This window comes from Pogona vitticeps, chromosome 4, assembly GCF_051106095.1.
Source record: "Pogona vitticeps strain Pit_001003342236 chromosome 4, PviZW2.1, whole genome shotgun sequence".
Lineage (NCBI taxonomy): Eukaryota > Metazoa > Chordata > Lepidosauria > Squamata > Agamidae > Pogona > Pogona vitticeps.
The window spans coordinates 236,235,960-236,254,974 of NC_135786.1; the positions used below are offsets into that span (position 1 = coordinate 236,235,960).

Below are 19,015 nucleotides of genomic sequence, written 5' to 3' on the forward strand. Positions count from 1 at the left end.
TGCTGGGACTGCCAGTTACTTGGGAAAAAACACACAAGTGTTTGGTTTTCAGAGTCACGAACCCATTCAATTTTCTTCCAAATGAGCAAAACTTTGATAAACATATCTTTTGAAAGCACTGAAGAAAGTGTTCTGATGGATGACACAGTTTAAGGAGCTGGAGGAACGAGAGGAGATTCAGCATGGTTTAGACAGCATCTCATGTTGTTGAGTTAATTCACAGCATGGGGAACTTTTAAAGTAACAGGTAAAGCTCAATGACACCCCCCCCCCAAAAAAAAGTGGCAAGGATAACAGGCGGTTTTGCTCTGCAACATTTGGAAATTCCTTGTTAGGTTGCAAACAATCACATTGTGTTTCTCAATGCAGAGAAGAACAGCCTGATTATTATTGTCCTGTGTTAATTCCTGGGGTGGGGGGCTGAGGTGGATTCCCCCCCTTCAAATCAGGCTTAGTTCTCATTTCTCCTTCCACTATGGGCTTCTTCCCTGCTGAAAGCAGGCTGACAACAGCCTGCTCTTTCCACATTTATGTTTTCTCGCAGTGCCGATACTATCACATTTCTTGCTGCACTAATAATACTCCCACATCCACCTCAAAACAATTAGCATAATCCAATTAGAGGGACGCAAGACTACATTTCTTAATCCAATCTTGTGCTTTATTGCACCACCCAGACGGCAGAGCTCAAGCTTAGCTTAAACTCCATGCGGAAAGGGATCTGCAAAGGCTGTCCAACGGTCTCCTGCCTTTGCTGGAGGCACTCAACGCCAGGACAGGAGAAAATGAAAAAGAAATAAAAAGGTAAAGGTAAAGGTTCCCCTTGACAATTTTTGTCCAGTCGTGTCCGACTCTAGGGGGTGGTGCTCATCCCCATTTCCAAGCCATAGAGCCAGCGTTTTTTGTCTGAAGACAATCTTCCGTGGTCACGTGGCCAGTGCGACTTAGACACGGAACGCTGTTACCTTCCCACCAAGGTGGTCCCTATTTATCTACTCACATTTTTACATGCTTTCGAACCGCTAGGTTGGCGGGAGCTGGGAAAGGCAACAGGGGCTCACTCCGCAGCATGGATTCGATCTTACAACTGCTTGGTCTTCTGACCCTGCAGCACAGGCTTCTGTGGTTTAGCCCGCAGTGCCACCACGTCCCTGAAGAAGAAATGGTTATACCATATTCCAGGAATGAGGGAGAATTCAGAATCATCATAATAAGGTGCCGTCAAGTCAATTCTGACTTATGGCAACCCTTTTCAGGCTTGTCTAGGTTGTTGAGTACTCAGACGTGTTTTCCCATGTCCTCCTTCTGGGGGCACCTTGGGACTGTGCAGCTTGCTCACCACAACACGGGCTGGCTCGGCTTGCAGGAGGCACCATGGGGAATCAAACACCCAACCAGAGCTACCCAGCCAGCTGGTCCAGAGAAAAAGTGGGGGCCAACAGATATGGAGACGATACCACTCTGATGGCAGGAAGTGAGGAGGAATTAAAGGACGTCTTAATGAGGGTGAAAGAGGAGAGCGCAAAAAACGGTATGAAGCTCAACATCAAAAAAACTAAGATCATGGCCACTGGTCCCATCACCTCCTGGCAAATAGACGGGGAAGATATGGAAGCAGTGACAGATTTTACTTTCTTGGGCTAGATGATCACTGCGGATGGAGACAGCAGCCACAAAATTAAAAGACGCCTGCTACTTGGGAGGAAAGCAATGACAAACCTCGACAGCATCTTAAAAAGCAGAGACATCACCTTGCCGACAAAGGTCTGCATCGTCAAAGCTATGGTTTTTCCTGTAGGGATGTATGGAAGTGAGAGCTTGCACCATAAAGAAGGCTGACTGCCGAATAATTGATGCTTTTGGATTGTGGAGCTGGAGGAGACTCTTGAGAGTCCCCTGGACTGCATGGAGAACAAACCTTTCCATTTTGAAAGAAATCAACCCTGAGTGCTCACTGGAAGGACAGATCCTGAAGCTGAGGCTCCAATACTTTGGCCATCTCATGAGAAGAGAAGACTCCCTGGAAAAGACCTTGATGTTGGGTAAGTGTGATGGCAAGTGGAGAAGGGGACAACAGAGGATGAGATGGTTGGACAGGGTCATCGAAGCGACCAACATGAATTTGACCCAACTCCGGGAGGCAGTGGAAGACAGGAGGGCCTGACGTGCTCTGGTCGATGGGGTCACAAAGAGTCAGACATGACTTAATGACTAAATAACAACAACAAAGAGATATTTAGCAGATAAGTTGTCAGGCACTTTTCCAGCCCATGTTGCCGTTTGCAAGCAGTCAAACTGGGACCGACTGTTAATCAGCAACAGAGTGCATGACGAGATTCACCTTTTGAATAGAAAAAGCTACGGTGGAACCGTCTAGTTCTACTCTCACTCCATTCCATCTATGTCATATTCCCAACTGTACGGACTGTACATGTATTGGGAACTCTATACATCCATGAAAGGAGAGTGTGTCTTCACTAAAGCCCATGCTATTCATAAATCTGTTTGTCTTGAACAGAAATGAAAACATTTTGGTCTTTTTTTAAAAAGAGAGATTTTTGTTATTCATTACATCTTAGTATCCAGGTTACAACTGACATTCCTCCTGCCCTGCCTGTGCAAGTAATTTGCTGACTTGAAGATTGTTAGTGAGTTGCATTGTCCACCCAGATGGAAGAATACAGAAAAAATATCCTTTGGCTCCCTCTACTGCCCAATTTTGATAATGCACTTTAGAACTATTTACAGTAGTACCTTGCTTTACGAATGCCTCGGTTAACTTAATTTTCGGTTTACAGATTGAAATCCATTGAAAATAATGCCTCGGTTTATGATTTTTCTTTCGCAGTCCCCACTCAGTTATTTATGGTTACCCAGAGGGCCACATCATCTTTTCCATGACATTACTGATTCCTCAGGGTTTTTTTTTCCACAGTACAAAGCAAGTTTCCCCCAGGACACATTGTACCTGGAGGTTTATAGCGCCGTCCCAGTTCCTATGGCAAACTGTGTTTCGGTTTACAAATTGTTCGCATTACAGAACGTCCCGGAGAATGCATTGAATTCGTAAACTGAGGTACACCCGTATAAGGTAAAAAAATTAAACAAATACTTTCTGTGTTTTTTGGAGTCAGAGTAAGATTACAAACCTTGTATATTACTCATATTATTTGATCATGTTTGTATTTTAAACAATTGTGACGGCTTTGAGCTAATACAATCAACTTGAACTTGGAATATTAGGAGAAATGTGGGGTATAAATGTTTTAATAAATAAATTAGATAAATCCAGAGCACAGACAGAGTTCTGACTCCTGTCCTCTGAAGATGCCAGCCACAGAGACTGGCGAAACATTAGGAAGAATAACCTCAAGAACACAGCCAAATAGCCTGGAAAACCCACAACAACCATCAGATCCAGTCCATGAAAGCCTCCGAGAATACAATAAATTAAATATTTTATTTATTTACTTATTTATTTATTGAATTTTTATGCCGCACATCTAGACATAGTAGTAGTAGCAGTAGTAGGAAGAAGAAGAAGAGGAGGAGGAGGAGGAGGAGGAGGAAGAGAAGGAGGAGGAAGAAGCTACATTATATGTAAGACAAAAAGTAATTGACTACTGATAACTAAATGATTTCTAACTAGTTATTTCCAAGCTATATTTTGACTCTTTTTCTGCACTAGATTGTAACAACTTCTCCATTTGAAACATCTCTAACCGTATTATACCTAAATGCATGCATTTATAAATGAATCTTCCTCTAAAAATAGACTTATAAATGTATGCTGATATACTTCATGTATTATGGAACACTTGTGACTCCAAGGCTGGCCACAAAATTGAGGAAATTTCAAAACCGCCTCTATCATCATGCTGACTTCTACATGTCAGTCTAGGAGGTGTGCATTGGGCTGTTTGTTATCAGAAGTTATGAAGGTGGAATGGATCAAACATTGTCTTACAAAACTGCCTTCTTCCCGTGCCAGACTCAGAACAAATGTTGATATATTCTACTATGGATTGACAATCTTTCTTCATTTCTGAAAAATTCAACCTCAGATTTTGTTGCTAAAAAAAACCAAAGATTGAAGAAGGGTGGAAGGTGAATGGGAAACATGTGCGCTCTCCCCCTCATGAAAGACCCACAACTGTCAAAACAGGCAGCTTTAACCAAGATGGACAAATACAAATTGCTACCCCATTTAAGCTTCTGTTTTGATTCTGTCTTTGGGATTCACCCAAAGAGACCACAAATATACACCCAATTTATTTATTTATTTATTTATTTATTGCATTTATATGCCGCCCATCTAGACATAGATCCTGCATTGAGGTTTGCAGCTTTCACACTAAGTTGGCTACTGACCTCAATCTTCTGGATGGTTTCATCTCGCTCACGGATGGCTTCCAGGTCCTCCTCGGTGATTTCGGAGAGGAGAGCGTGTTCCTGATTCTGTTCAGACCATGTGGCGTCCCCGCCATTGAAGATCTTCTCATCATCCGCCAGATCTGAAAAAGGTGTTCTAGGACTCTGCTGAAACACAGAAAAGAAGCCAGCTTTAGAACCATAAACTCAGCTCAACTCCATAATATTCTCAGAAGCATGGCCGGATTGGGGGGTTTAGTTCACTAAATTTTTTTTATACCTCATTTTTCTCAATAACATAAGGAATAGTAGCACATGAGGCAAAATTCTAATGGGCGTTAGCCATTTTGGCCTCACTTTATTCTGTAGTTCCAACAAGAACAGATCTACTGAGATCCAAAACTCCCTCTGACTACAACAGTCGAGCAACGATATACCATCTGTTATTCAGCATTTGATGTTCTAGACATTTGAAAAAGCAGATAAAAAGTTATTCCAAAATAAATACATGCTTGAAAAACAGTCAACAATTCCTAACAGTTTACAAATTGCAAATGGTGAAACATTTAATTCATCTTCAACAGTTCAGACTTTGTACCTTAAAACTGAAATACTGATTAGAGCCATTGGTTTGATGTCTCTTTGCTCAAAGATATGGGATTAGTTCCAGAAGACTTAAGTCATGATTAGAGATGGGAGGTTCACGCCGGTTGCTTTTTGGCCGAACAAGTGTTTACTGCTGCCCTGGAAAGCACCAAACACCTGTTCAGCCTAAAAATGAACCGACACAAACCACTAATCAGTGGTTCATGCCCATTTCTAGAAGGAGAACCATAAATAGGAAACATTAGTCATGATTAACTTGAGCGCTTAGCTACATATGTGTAGTTGTGTATTTATAGAACTCTTGCTTTGCTGATTATATAAACTTAAATGTTTCTTGTTACATGTTGTCAAGTTACTTCTTATGAATGAGCAATTTTCAAGATGTCTTTTCCTTGTGTCTTCCTTCCGGAGTCAATCCATCTTATATTTAGTTCTCCTCTTTTCCTGTAGCCTTCCCCCCTTCCCAACATTATTGTGTTTTCCAGAGAATCTTGTCTTCTCGTGATAAATGATGTGTACTAAACGATTACAATTTTTAAGATCACTACTTGTCATACTTGTCATAGATTCTCCCCTTCCAGTTTTATATGCTTTAGATACTGCTATTCAAAAGGTTTAGGTGTGCCTATTAACGTAATATACGAATATATAAAATTGATTATTTTCTTAGCAGATCGTTGCACCAGTACTTTGCAGGATGTTGAAACACCCACGAGCTTGAATCAGAAAGGTGGAAGAAAGGAGGATAGGTAACAGAAAGAGAAAACAAGAAAGAAGAGAGAATTCAAAGCTTTTTTTTTTTTTTTTAATGGGAGCCTCTTTGGACAACTATTTGTTTTTAAGTGGAAGCATAGTAATATTATAAGGGATGTGGTGGCACTGCAGGTTAAACCACAGAAGCCTCTGTGCTGCAGGGTCAGAAGACCATCAGTCGTAAGATCGAATCCACACGACAGAGTAACCTCCCGTCGCTTGTCCCAGCTCCTGCCAACCTAGCCATTCAAAAGCATTTTAAAAAGTGAGTTGATAAATAGGTACCACCTCGGTGGGAAGGTCACGGCGTTCCGTGTCTAGTCACACTGGCCACGTGACTACGGAAATGGTCTTCAGACCAATGCTAGCTCTACGGATTGGAGAAACCTTGACCCAAAGGGTCATTCTGTAAAGCCTCAAACATTACAGTGTAGTCAAGACAATCAAAACATTATGAATATTTTTTTATCCCCTCTCCTGGTTTCTTCTGAAATTTGGTGGCACATTTTTCCACTCAAATTCAGCAGCTACGTTTCTCCAGAGGAGGAAGGGAGACTTTGGGGGGCTTCCAAAAAGCCTGGGGGTCCACATGTACTTCAAGTTGATTCCTAACCCCTCAAGTAGATGGAACTGGAACTGATCGGAGAGTCATCCAGCTTTACAGTCACAGCTGTTGTTTTACTACCTCTGCTTGGAGAGTGACAAGTGGCGCACGGCGATGCTACAAAACTGTTTGCGCTCTCAGCTACCACACACCCGTTCGTCTCTTTTACAACACCCAAGCAGGACGAAGCTGTCAGTGTACATCAAGCAGAAGGACAACGCTTCTTGTAGGCTGAGATGTAAAGCCTGATGTGAGGCAGATGAGACAGGCCCCACAATGTCTTCTTAGATCACACTTGTGCATATTCCTGGCACAGCTGCCTGGGCAAAAGAAACTCCCAGGAAGATGAAACAGCACATTTAAGCATGCTGTTTCTCCCCAGTCATAGAATGATCGCTCCTCACCACCAAACAGTGGGGAAAAATCTCTTATCTTCAAATATGCCACGATCAAAGACATCACCAACTGCTCTCCCATTTTGGATTCATCTGAACCCTTTTTTTTCATTTAAGGACTACAGAGGATGGAGGGGAGAACGGCCCCATTTCGGAATTATATTCCAAAATCCTCTCTCCTCCTGTGGGCTTCTGATATTTACCTACAGCAATGGTTGACAATTTTGGGTCCCCAGGTATTCTTGGATTGACATCCCCCCCACACACACACACAGCCAAGCCTTAACCACTAGCTATGAGGGCCAGGATTTTTGGGAGTTTGTAGTCCAAGAACATGATGATGATAATTGAGTTGGAAGAGGCTTACGAGGCCATGGAGGCCAATTCGCTGCTCAAAGCAGGAATCCCAATCAAAGCAGATCTGACTGACGGTTGTCCAATTTTCTCTTGAAGGCCTCCAGTGTTGGAGCGCTCAATACCTCCCAAGATCATCGGATCCCTTCTCGTACTGCTCTAACAATTAGGAAGTTGTTGCTGATATTCAATAGAAATCTGGCTTCCTGTAACTTGAGCCCATTCTTCCGTGTCCTGCACTCTGGCCTGATGGAAAACAGATCCTGCCCCTCCTCTGTAGGACAGCCTTTCAAGGATTTTAAAACTGCCACGGCGTCTCCCCTCAGTCATCTTTTCTCAGGGCTAAACTTGTTCAGTTCCTTCACTCTTTTCTCAGAGGGCTCGCTTTCCTGTCCCCTGATCATCTTTGTTGCCCTCCTCTGAACCTGCTCCAGTTTGTCTGCATTCTTCTCAAGGTGTGGCGACCAGAACGGGACACAATACTCGAGATGAGGGTAACCAGTGCTGAATAGAGGGGAATGAGTACCTCATGGGATTTGGAGAATCGTCTTCTGTTAAGGCATCCTAAAATAGCATTTGCATGTTTTTTTCAGCCACATCACACTGTTGGCTCATATTCAGCCTTTGATTCACAACGGCTCCAATATTGTTTTAACTCATAGTATACCTGAGCCAAGTATCCCCCATCTTGTAACTCTGAATTTTTTTTTCCATGATGATTATGATGATGATGAACATATGAGAACTCAAGATTGGGAGGCACTGATGTAGAACAACTAACAAAGCCAGGTGCATTTTTGGAGACAAGCAACCAGAATTATGCATAAAGAAAGCTGACTGCCAAATAATTGATACTTTTGAATTGTGGTGCTGGATGAGATTCTTGAGAGTCCCCTGGACTGCAAAGAGAACAAACCTATCTGTTCTGAAGGAAATCAGCCCTGAGTGCTCCCTGGAAGGACAGATCCTGAAGCTGAGGCTCCAAGACTTTGGCCATCTGATCAGAAGAGAAGACTCCTTGGAAAAGACCCTGATGTTGGGAAAGTGTGAGGGCAAAAGGAGGAGAAGACGGCAGAGGACAGGGTGGCTGCACAGGGTCATTGAAGCAACCAACATGAATTTGACCCAACTCTGGGAGGCAGTGGAGGACAGGAGGGCCTGGCGTGCTCTGGTCCATGGGGTCACGAAGAGTCGGACACGACTTAATGACTAAACAACAACAATCCATATTTACATGCCAAATCCTCATTCCATTTTTGTCTCTATTTTTGTGATTAAAAAAATACCTTGTTGAAATGTTTTCAGAGTGGACTGAAAGAGTTATTATATGTCAAGATTCCAGTCCTGGACACCAAGATAGCTAGGAATTACATCTTGATTTGAGAGGATGGACACATATTTCCCTAATTATTGATTTGGACGTTTCGTTTAGGGGGGAAAAGAACAGCCAGCATAAAAGCCTACAGCTTCCCTCAGGCTAAATGCGAAAAGGACAGAAAATGGCAGAACGTAGCTGTTAATAGGTCCTGTGGGTTGGGGATCGGCAGACTTCAGAAGAACAGGATTTATTTTGTCTTTTAATTGGAACACTGACATCTCTCCCCTAGCCCCTCCCAACACAAAAAGAAGCTCAGCAAAAGACATGATTTTCTAATGCCTATCTCTAAATCTTGCCCATATAACTAGAAAAAAAGCTGGCCAGTGTGTCCCTGTTTTACAGATAAGGAACAGTAGCATTGTTTTGGTGGTGATGATTTTCAGCAATTGAAGATCCACACACCCCAAACCCTGAAACCCCCAATGTTTCCAGAAAACAAAATGGTATTGATTAGAGATGGGCACAAACTCTTTTGGTTCACCTGAATTCAAAATATGAGGCTTTTTTAAAATGGCGCCAGAAGCATGCCAGAACAAAACACCATAAACTGTTTCCTGGGAAATACGTCTGTTTATAAGCTGATGGACAGCAAATTGTCTCTCGCAAACAAACTAAGCAAAACGCCAAAGCCCATTAACAGTATCCTTGAAATTTCTCAGCCTCTAGGAAAAGAGGAAACATGCTAATACTATAACAGCTAGAGAGGATCTGGATGTGTTATTAGCAAGACTCAGCCAGTAATGTCACAATAGCTGTGTTCTGACAATATTTTCTTCACAGCTTTGCATATCACACCTCCTTGTAGGTAACCTTCCTAACCCGCTGCAGGATTTCCCCCTGCATACACTCTGTGGGCCTTAACCACGAAGATAAATAAGAAAGAAAGACAAAGTGGAACGCCATCCATCGCCAGCCAGGTGGTTCGTTCACGGCAGAAATGTGGTGGCTGGTGAGCCCACTACATAAAGTAGACCCCGGTAAGCAAGGTGTGGTCCTTGCTGACTCATTTTTAATTTAAGAAGAAGTTGACCTGAAAAACTTCACCTCCCTCACTGTGAGGCAACAGGAAGAGCCGCTTGGTTTCATTACTTGGGCAATTTCACTCCAACCAGCCTGAAAACAACACACTCAGCCGTCACCAGGAGATTCAAAGCTACAACTGGCTGCTGAACAGAAGCCCAAAGCAATTATGGTTGGAACATGTGGCTTGGGACTCTAAATGCTTTTCAAGATGTGATACGCAGTGTGATTACCATTTTGCATTATCTTTCACGCAGAAGAGAGTAGCGGTGGTTGATCATCACAACTTTTTGATAGAGGAGTTGTAGGAAGAGCAGCCAGTTACTCCTGCCTCAGCTCTTCTGGCTTTGACATGGCCCAGGTTGAAGAGCAGGGTGTACACAGGAGTGGTGTATATGAAGAATACTAACCAATTCTTTTTTGTTTCATCAGTTCAGGAGGTCTCAAAACAACACAATGTCCTAGCAAAGGATTTTCGAAGCCCACAAGATTCCTTTCCTCTTGGATGAGAGCAAGACAAGAGGTCCCCCACACATACGGTCAGCATAAGATACAGCAGTGGCTGAAATCCTACCTCCATAGCTATATCTAAGGAAAGATGATGAAATCAACAGTGGGAGAGATTTTTGAAAAATAAAAGATCTCCTTCCTAAAGTTTTTCTGACTTGCAGATAATCTCTTTCATGAAGTGCAAGCCATTGGAGCTGTGGGACTGGAGAAATAAGTCTTTCATTACCAAAAAACTGCTGTCATTGGATTATGTCACCAGCAGGGGGAGATTTTTTGGTAACGAAAGACTTCCTCCTCCCATCCCAAGGCTTCCACATATTCCATTCAATGGAAACAGTTATTTGCAAGGCAGGAAAGCTTCAGTAGAGAAGGAAAAAGTCATTCATTACCAAAACTCTCATACTACTGGTACTATCATCACCCTTCCTCAGGCATAGCTATGCCAACAGGATTTCAGCTGAATTAGGATATCTTCCCTTTACATAGCTAAGCACAGACACACCACAAGCGTAGAAGGATTAGGTGATTATGCAAAAAGACGTCAACAACCCATCCAATGCTTCTAATTCTTAAAAGTCTATTCAAGAAAGCAGTCACTATCACCATGTTGTGCATTTTGTGCCATTTGAAGAAAAATAGCTCGAATGGTCTCTCTTAGCCACTTGCAGAAAAGAAGTGGGGAAAGCAGTTTCTCATCCCTGCTCAAGGAAATGGAACACGAGAACATGGTAATATATATTTTTAAATGCTTAAAATATTTTTATCCCAAATTTCTCCTTAAAAAGAACCCAAGGTGGAAGTCATTTCTTTGGGGGAAAAACTGCTGGGTAAAGTCTGAAGCTTTGTGAAGGGGGGGGCAATACAGATCACAAGGAACAAAACGACCCTTGTTTGTTTGTTTGTTTGTTTGTTTGTTTGTTTGTTTGTTTGTTTGTTCGTTCGTTCGTTCGTTCGTTCGTTCGTTCGTTCGTTCGTTCGTTCGTTCGTTCGTTCGTTCGTTCGTTCGTTCGTTTGTTCTATTTATATCCCGCCTATCTGGCCAGTTATGACCACTCTTGAAACAAACTCTCCCAGTCACTGCTTCAGAATTTGGTGGCAGTCGTAGAATTGCTTGCGATGAACCGCTCCCATAGTGAGATCTTCTTGTTCCTTCTTTTTTCAAGTAAAGCAATGTTGAAGTAGGTGTTGAAAGTCCAGTGTTGGATTCTCAATGCTGCCATTCTCAGCTAAAACCCTAAACTTATTGATTGGCTTCAGGTTACCATGATCTGAGAAGAACAGAAGAAACTCATTACAGCTGCGTGTGTATTTACTACCCAAAGTGAACACTTGCAGATTATCCTGTAAATCAAGAGTGAGAGACGTCTTTTTTCTCAAGAGTTGAAAGGTGGATCAAAAATCCTATTGCATTTTACTTGAAGACCTTACTATCATTAATATTCTGTAGGAGAGGTCTTTGGGCTGCCTAAAATAAGGTAAAGGGTCCCCATGACATTTAGTCCAGTCATGTCCCACTCTACAGTGTGGTACTCATCCCCGTTTCCAACCCGTAGAGCCAGCGTTTGTCCGAAGACCATTTCTGTGGTCACGTGGCCAGCACGACTAGACACAGAATGCTGTGATCTTCCCACTGCGGTGGTACCTATTTATCTACTCCCATTTTAAAACAGCTTTCAAACAACTAGGTTGGCAGGAGCTGGGACAAGCGATGGGAGCTCACTCCGTCGTGTGGATTCGATCTTACGACGGCGGGTGTTCTGACCTTCCAGCACAGAGGCTTCTGCAGTTTAACCTGCAGCGCCATCACGTCCAACTGCCTAAAATAGGGTAAGATAAATTGTACAACAGACTGAGGAATCAATAATGTCATGGAAAAGAGGATGTGGCCCTCTGGGTAACCCCAAATAACTGTTGGGACTCCAGAATGACTGGATGCAGATCCAGGACCTGACATTTTGCACCCTCATTGTAAACTGTAACCTGGCTGGATATCTCAGTGGTTTAGGCTTCTGGCTACAGAGCCAGAGGTTGGGAAGGAGCCAGCCTGTGTGACCTCAGTTAAGCTGCACGGTGTTCCCAGGGCGCCCCCAGAAGAAGGGGAGGGGAAACCACCTTTGCATACTGTCTACCTAGAAAATCCTAGAAAGTCAAGAATCAGAACTGACTTGACAGCACATGAGGATTGTATATTTAACACCTAGCATCAGTGATTCGGAAGGGGAAAAAATTCCTAGGATTGCAAAACACAGGGAAACCACCCACCAACCACCTGAAGGAGGAGGAGAAGAAGAAGGCTGAAATGCTATTAAATTTAAGCAAAGACCCAACAGCTGGTTCAGTCCTCCAGTTCTTTCCTCACTCTTCCTATTTCCACAAGACTTTATTACTTCTTGAGGCTGCCTTCCACGTATGCTTGTTAACTTCACAGCTGAGATCTTGACCTTCACTTTTCTTTGTCTCCTCTCCTGCCACTTCCAGAATGTCTCCAGTTCCTACCACTGGCCAGTCATTACTTGGAGTTGTAACTGCCTCATTAAGTACCCAGTACAGGTGGAGAGGAGACAGAAGAAGCTATTGGGAAATATGGAAAAGTCCTGAGATGAGAAGGGAGGTTTTATAGAGGCTGCTCCCGTTTATGACCAAGTTATGCCACCTCTCCAGTGAATCTTAAGCTAGTAGGACATGCTCCAGTCTGCCTTCTGCTAAACTAATCTACATGTAACTGGTCCTGACCAAGCTGAGAATCAGCCCACAATGTAAATATATATATATATGGCAATATCCAATTCTGTCGATGCACAGAATCCTACATGCCTACGCCGATTGCTAAAATATGGAACTGATCCATGCACACTGATTTGCAACCACTGTACTTTTTTTTTTCAATTACTCTGAAAAGGCGTAATAATCAAAAATCTGAAAAGTAACTTTTGCTTGCCTCCCCCAGCTGAGTTATCCTCAGGAGAGGAAGACAATCTGCCTCAAAAAAGGAATTCAGGGCGGAAAGGAACCAAACCCCTTCAAAAGCTCAGGGGAGAAGGTCCATTATATGAGAGGATGAGTAGAGCCTAGCAGATCTTCTAGCTGTTTTGTTTTTAGAGAAGAAATACAAATGGTGTTTTAAAATCAAGCAGACACCTAATAACTAATTGAACAGAGCTGGATGCCTGAGAACAGTGCACTGTTCCTGTGCTCACATCATGCTCGAGTGCTGAAGACATCAGCCTTAACCAATCTGATGCTGCTTCTATCTACCTAGACACCTTGGACCTCCATGCAATCTGGACTGATTGACAAACGTGCTTCTGTCTCCTTCCTGTTTAACAGTGTGAATGATTCACTTGTGAAAGTTTGTTACCTTATCTGTTTAAGAGTATTAGAACATTTATGGTGGGGTATAGAAAAATGCCCTAAAAGCTAAGCTAAAAGTGTAGTACTTTTAAACTTGTGGCATCAAAATATTGTTTACTGCAAGTGTTTTTAAAACAATGAATCGGCTCCAGCAGAGCAAGGTCATTGAAAACATAACAATTCTTTGGCAATCACCTGTTTTGTTTTGTTGTTTTGTTTTGCTTTTCAATGTATATACAATATACATGACAATAGTAAATACTGACATCTGATGGATAATTGATGTAGATACACATATGGATCACTTGCAAGCAACAGTAATGACATGTGGTTGTTTATTCTTTTGCTTATAAGCAGGTGTTAGTGCTAAGAAGTAGGAAAGGTAAACAAGTTTGCCGCTTAGAAGCAATAATCATTGGAAATGGACTGTCCTGGACAACACAGCCTTCTGCTCTTGCTGCCTGCCATCATTGCAACCACGTTCCTCAAAATATTTGAACCAGTATGGAAGCTGCAGCCACAAAAGCAACTTTTCCAAGCTCTGGAAAAAAATAAACCCGGGCTGTTTGGAACACAACCAAACAGTCCGAAAAACCTACAACAACCATCAAATCCCAGCCATGAAAGTCTTCAAGAATACAAATCCCAGCAATCATTAGCAAAAAAAATATGTTCCATGAAGTCAAACAAATTAAGTTTGTATTGCAATTCTGATTAAGCACTATTTTAGATAAAATGTTTATCCCTTTTTTTTTTCCTTCAAAGGGACATGGAATTAACCAGGATCACTCCCAGATTTCTTACTAAAAATCCACTTCTCTTTGCTTTAAAAAAGCTGGTGCTTTTAAAGAAATCTTTAAGAAATTTCAAAGAAATTAACTTCACTGATTGAGTTTCTCCACTAGTGCTTTTGGGTTTTGAGTATTAACCAAAAGGTTCGGACCAAATATTGACTTCAACAGGATGAGGCATAAAAATAAACCCTAACACACCAGAGCTAGCCAGAACATAAATAGAGAGGAGGAGGAGCAGAAAGTCACAGGAAAATATACTGCATTAAGGGAGACAAGCCTAACTTCATAAGTATGGTAGAAAAAAATAATAATAACGTTAAAGCAGATCCTCCTTCTTTTAGACAAACATATATTCCATTTGGAAGAGCCCTTAATGGGATGGCTGACCACTGTTGTAAGGGATTTGCCTTCCCCTTTTTGAAGGACACAAGATGTCCTGGGAATATTAAATAACCCCTTCCACCCAAGATCCAAGACCATCGCTTCTAACAAGAAACATAATGCCATCAGAACCATTTGTTAGCATCTCAGCTGTCATTGTGCCATCTTTTGGGAATCTGTAGTTGAGCAATGTGCTTAGAGTTCAGAAGGTTTCATTTGAAATGGATACCCTAGAAGTACAGGTATTGTTCCAAACTGTGAATCCCAGGATCCCGAGGGATAAGGTTCTGCAGGTAAGAGTGATATCAAGTAACTTCAATGGTGTACTATAGATGTGCTCAGAGGGAGGCAATACTGGGCAAGATGGATGAACAGTCTCTCCTGTCAGATAGCAGTTGAATGACCTTATCTGTTTACCCTTTAACGGTAAAGGATGCATATGCTGATATAATTATTCATCATCATAGGCATATTTCAGTCTTGAGAGACTATGGTAATCTGCTCTGTATGGAGGACTTCGGCACTGTATGCGAAGCTGGAATGTCCTCTCCAGCGCACGAAGCCTGGGTAAAATAATACGGAGGATAGGCTTTTACCCAAGCAGAAAATCCCCCCTCTCCACATCACTGAAATAGTCCAATGGAAAGGCAAGAGCCAATACAACTGGTTCTAGCGATGTCATAGGAGTTGCCAGAATGACACAAACTGCTTCCGGGACTCCAGCTCCGGATTTTGCCTCGAGGTTAACTTCTGAAGCCTTTTAAATCAGTGGATTAGCCACAAGGCAGTGGAGGTTTGACATTGGAGTTTTCCTTCTTTTAGGTGGGCTGTCTTCCCAGGCTAATGAGCCCCACCTACCCGGGGTGGATTTAATTGGTTAGATTCGAGAAAGGATGCTGGGCCAGCTGCCTTTAAAGATGGGACTTGGACAACAAGTGGATCCAAGTCACGAGTTTCGAGTCTCCTTAGAACCCCCCAAGTCGAATCCAAGTTAAGTCAGACTTGACAGCGACACAAGATCCATGAGTTCCCACCCTTGGTGTCACCCCGAATGAAGTGGAATAATAGGAAAGCCGAACAGACGCGCAACCACCCTTTCTTTTCCCCACTCCTTCTAGTCTTGTATTTTTTTTTTTTTTGAAGAATGCTGTTTTATTTAACACAAAGAAATCCTGATCAAAACAGGGACACACGTCAGGAAGAAGAGGAATTGTGCAACTGAAGTGATCCTTGGAAGCATGCAGCCTCTGCACACAAAGAATGGCCCCTGATGAATATTTTCACCAGATCTTAAGCAAATATGAGCACCGACTCAGATGCATGCTGTTTTATTACATAGTAGTCCCATTTAGGGGACGGTTCCTGCCCCCTTCCCAGATGCCTGAATTATGCCCTCATAATTCTGAAGGCTCCACAGTGTTCCACCTGCCAGCAAACTCTTCCAGCTGCCAGTGCGGCAACTGAAAATTATAAGGCACATTCCACTTCTCCTCGCGACACGCTGGAAAATGAGTCCACTTGAAGCTTTATGGCTGCCTTTCTAGAAACCAACAAAGCAATCAGTTTCACAGACCCAGAGTTCGGGAGATCGCTTGAAGGTTACCTAGAGCCCTCAGAAAACAGCCACACATATTTTGTTCATTGTTAAATGTTTCCTCTGATATCTTTCATTTCTGGGAACAGAAATTGGGCTGTTTCAACCCAAGTGGCCCCTCAAGTAGAAAGAGGCAGACAAAAGCAGAGCAGACAAAAGAGACATGTTCATTTTGGCCCCGCGTCCTCCAAATATTAACTCTGAGCCCCTATCCAGTCTGAGTGACTACCAGGGGATCAGGGAGTAGATTAACCAGAGAGGTCACTATTTCTTTTGGCTCCCTGACCTCTACTTCCCCCTCCGTCTTTGTTAGACTTTTAAGGGTCTGTCTATAATGGAATGTCCTTCTTTATTTCTCTAAGAAACAGGTGTGTAGTTTGACTCTCACGCACCAACCATTTCCTTACACAGTGACCTTCAAGACATTAAACAGGTTTACGTCTGAATTCACTTCATCATCTGGGGACATTTTGTAGGCCGCTTTCAGCTCCACAGAGCTGTTTTGTTTTGTTTGCATGAGTGAATCACCATTCCTCTCCACTCCTTACCTGGTAAGACAAACCCCTGTATTTTTTCTTATTTTAAAAAGTAAAATAAAATGTAGAAGCTATCCTTCCTTCCTTCCTTCCTTCCTTCCTTCCTTCCTTCATCAGCTCCTTCCTTCCTTTCACCCATCATTCGCTCCTTCCTTCCTTCCTTCCTTCCTTCCTTCCTTCCTTCCTTCCTTCCTTCCTTCCTTCCTTCCTTCCTTCATCAGCTCCATCTTTCTTTCTTTCTTTCTTTCTTTCTTTCTTTCTTTCTTTCTTTCTTTCTCTCTTTTCCTTCCTTCCTTCCTTCCTTCCTTCCTTCCTTCCTTCCTTCCTTCCTTCATCAGCTCCATCTTTCTTTCTTTCTTTCTTTCTTTCTTTCTTTCTTTCTTTCTTTCTTTCTTTCTTTCTTTCTTTCTTTCTCTCTTTTCCTTCCTTCCTTCCTTCCTTCCTTCCTTCCTTCCTTCCTTCCTTCCTTCCTTCCTTCCTTCCTTCCTTCCTTCCTTCCTTCCTTCCTTCCTTCCTTCCTTCCTTCCTTACTTACTTACTTACTTACTTACTTACTTACTTACTTACTTACTTACTTACTTACTTAGACAGCAGCCTAGTCTAACCTCCTAGCAAAGCAGGGCATCTACAGCTAGGGCATCTCAGACAAATGGCCAAATGACTTAAGTTCAGAAACCTCCAATGCAGAGAGATCATCAGACTCAAAAGGCAGAATATTCACTGCCAGGCAGCAATTATTGTCTGCCAGTCCTTCTTCCACCACTTTCTCTCTGTCTTTTTGAGAAAGCTGCTACTGCACAAACATCTAATTACAACAATTTTTTATTTTATTACATTGTTTTTATTCCATTTTTTTATTGTTAGCCACCCAGGGTAGACTTTGGTCTAGATGGGTGGGGTATAAATTTAATAAATAAACAAATAAACTACTATTTCCGCTCTCCATTTCCAAGTCAGGAATATCTCATTCCCTAGGATTTCAGGGCTAGAAATGGAAACCAGGGGGAGGGGCGTTTCCTTGTGATGTTATTGGACAGTGCTTGGTGATGTCACAGAAGTTGGGCAACCAAGGGTTGGATGGGAGCAGTACTCTTTGTGGACCAACTGATGGTCAAGAAGAGCATGAGAGGAAAATAAAGTAGCTCAGTATTAAGACCTAAGACAGAGTTTTGATTTTTTGTTGTTGTTACACAATAGAAGTACAGAGACCTACACGGGAGAATAGCTACAACTTCCATGAACAGTCCACCTTTTTCTCATGAACTGGCACCTAAAGCCTCAATAACTCACTCTGAAACATTTATGGGAGAAAGAATTAAAAATATATACATTTACTGTACTTGCTGTTCCTTAAGATTACAGATTTGTTCCTGCTCCTTTCTGTACTGCACATACTATGCTGAGCAACCAACTGAACAGGTCAACAGCAAACAAACAACTGACACCAAAGACAGGGAAAGCAAGAGAAACAGTGCTCAGTGGAGCGGCTGGGTTCTTTTCAAAATCAAAGCCTGGAAGGAACAATTGGCTCATGTTGGAGCTTTAAATAGTATATTTTAGTGATATAACCTGCCCTGGGTCCCTTTTTTAAGGAGAAAAGTAGTGTAAAATATTTTAAATAAATTAATAAATTTCAGGACACGATCCGTACAACTAGCGATCATACCATTTTGATAAACAAGCTCCTTCGATGGAGTGCAAACACTCCTCCAAAATTAATTCCGTAGCCATCCTTCGTCCCCTTCCAAGAGAATCCATTACAACTGACAGGAGCCCCAGCGCAACACTGAGATGCACTTTCTGACTTTGAAAAATGTGCCAGGCGTTTAATTCATATTGATTATCCCGCTTGGAAGTTGAGCGGCGGTGGAGTTGGCTGCAATCTAAATGCTCTCCAGAGGAACGTTGAAATGAGGGCCTTATTTGTTGGCATTAGGGGCTGTGAGGATAATTTAAAACCATAATTGCCGTATATTTCATAGAAACAACATTATTAAACTGACCTCATTCCCTACTGGACGCTCTTTGCTACGGAACCTCAGCCGATACTGCGCTCCTCTCGTATGCCCTTTGAGAGATAAATTTTGAAACCCAGTTGTCTCCTAAAGCGAAATACTGGCTGGCTATCAACTCTTAAACGTTTCTATCCTTTGCTTTCGGCCATCTTGACTGATACCATGTCACCCAACAGTGTAAATAAATTACCTATTCTTCATGTCTATTGTCACCTTGAAGGTATTTATAGAGTGCAATCATTTTTTTCCCTGCCCAACCCTCTTTCCAAGGCCGCGTAAATCTAGCCCTTCATCTCAGCTTCTCCGTGTCTCCGATCTCTGGCTTCAGTGCTATTTTTGCTCCTCCATTTTGA

The 19,015-nt window shown here is 42.4% G+C and overlaps 1 protein-coding gene across 7 annotated transcripts in view; it reads right to left on the reverse strand.

Annotated features, from left to right (window-relative positions):
- TSNARE1 (t-SNARE domain containing 1) overlaps nucleotides 1-19,015 on the reverse strand; it is a 434,224-nt gene that overhangs the window by 202,283 nt on the left and 212,926 nt on the right. For 4 of the 7 annotated variants that reach the window (XR_012087019.2, XM_072999412.2, XM_072999405.2 and 1 more), the window contains exon 8: nucleotides 4,372-4,539. Coding sequence is in view for 5 of the 7 variants with exons in the window: in XM_072999412.2 (XP_072855513.2) it covers nucleotides 4,372-4,539 (168 nt within the window). In the remaining 2 variants the exon portion in view is untranslated. The remainder of the gene's footprint in view (nucleotides 1-4,371; nucleotides 4,540-19,015) is intronic. The other 3 variants (XR_013544395.1, XM_078392020.1, XM_072999410.2) reach the window with 1 other exon arrangement.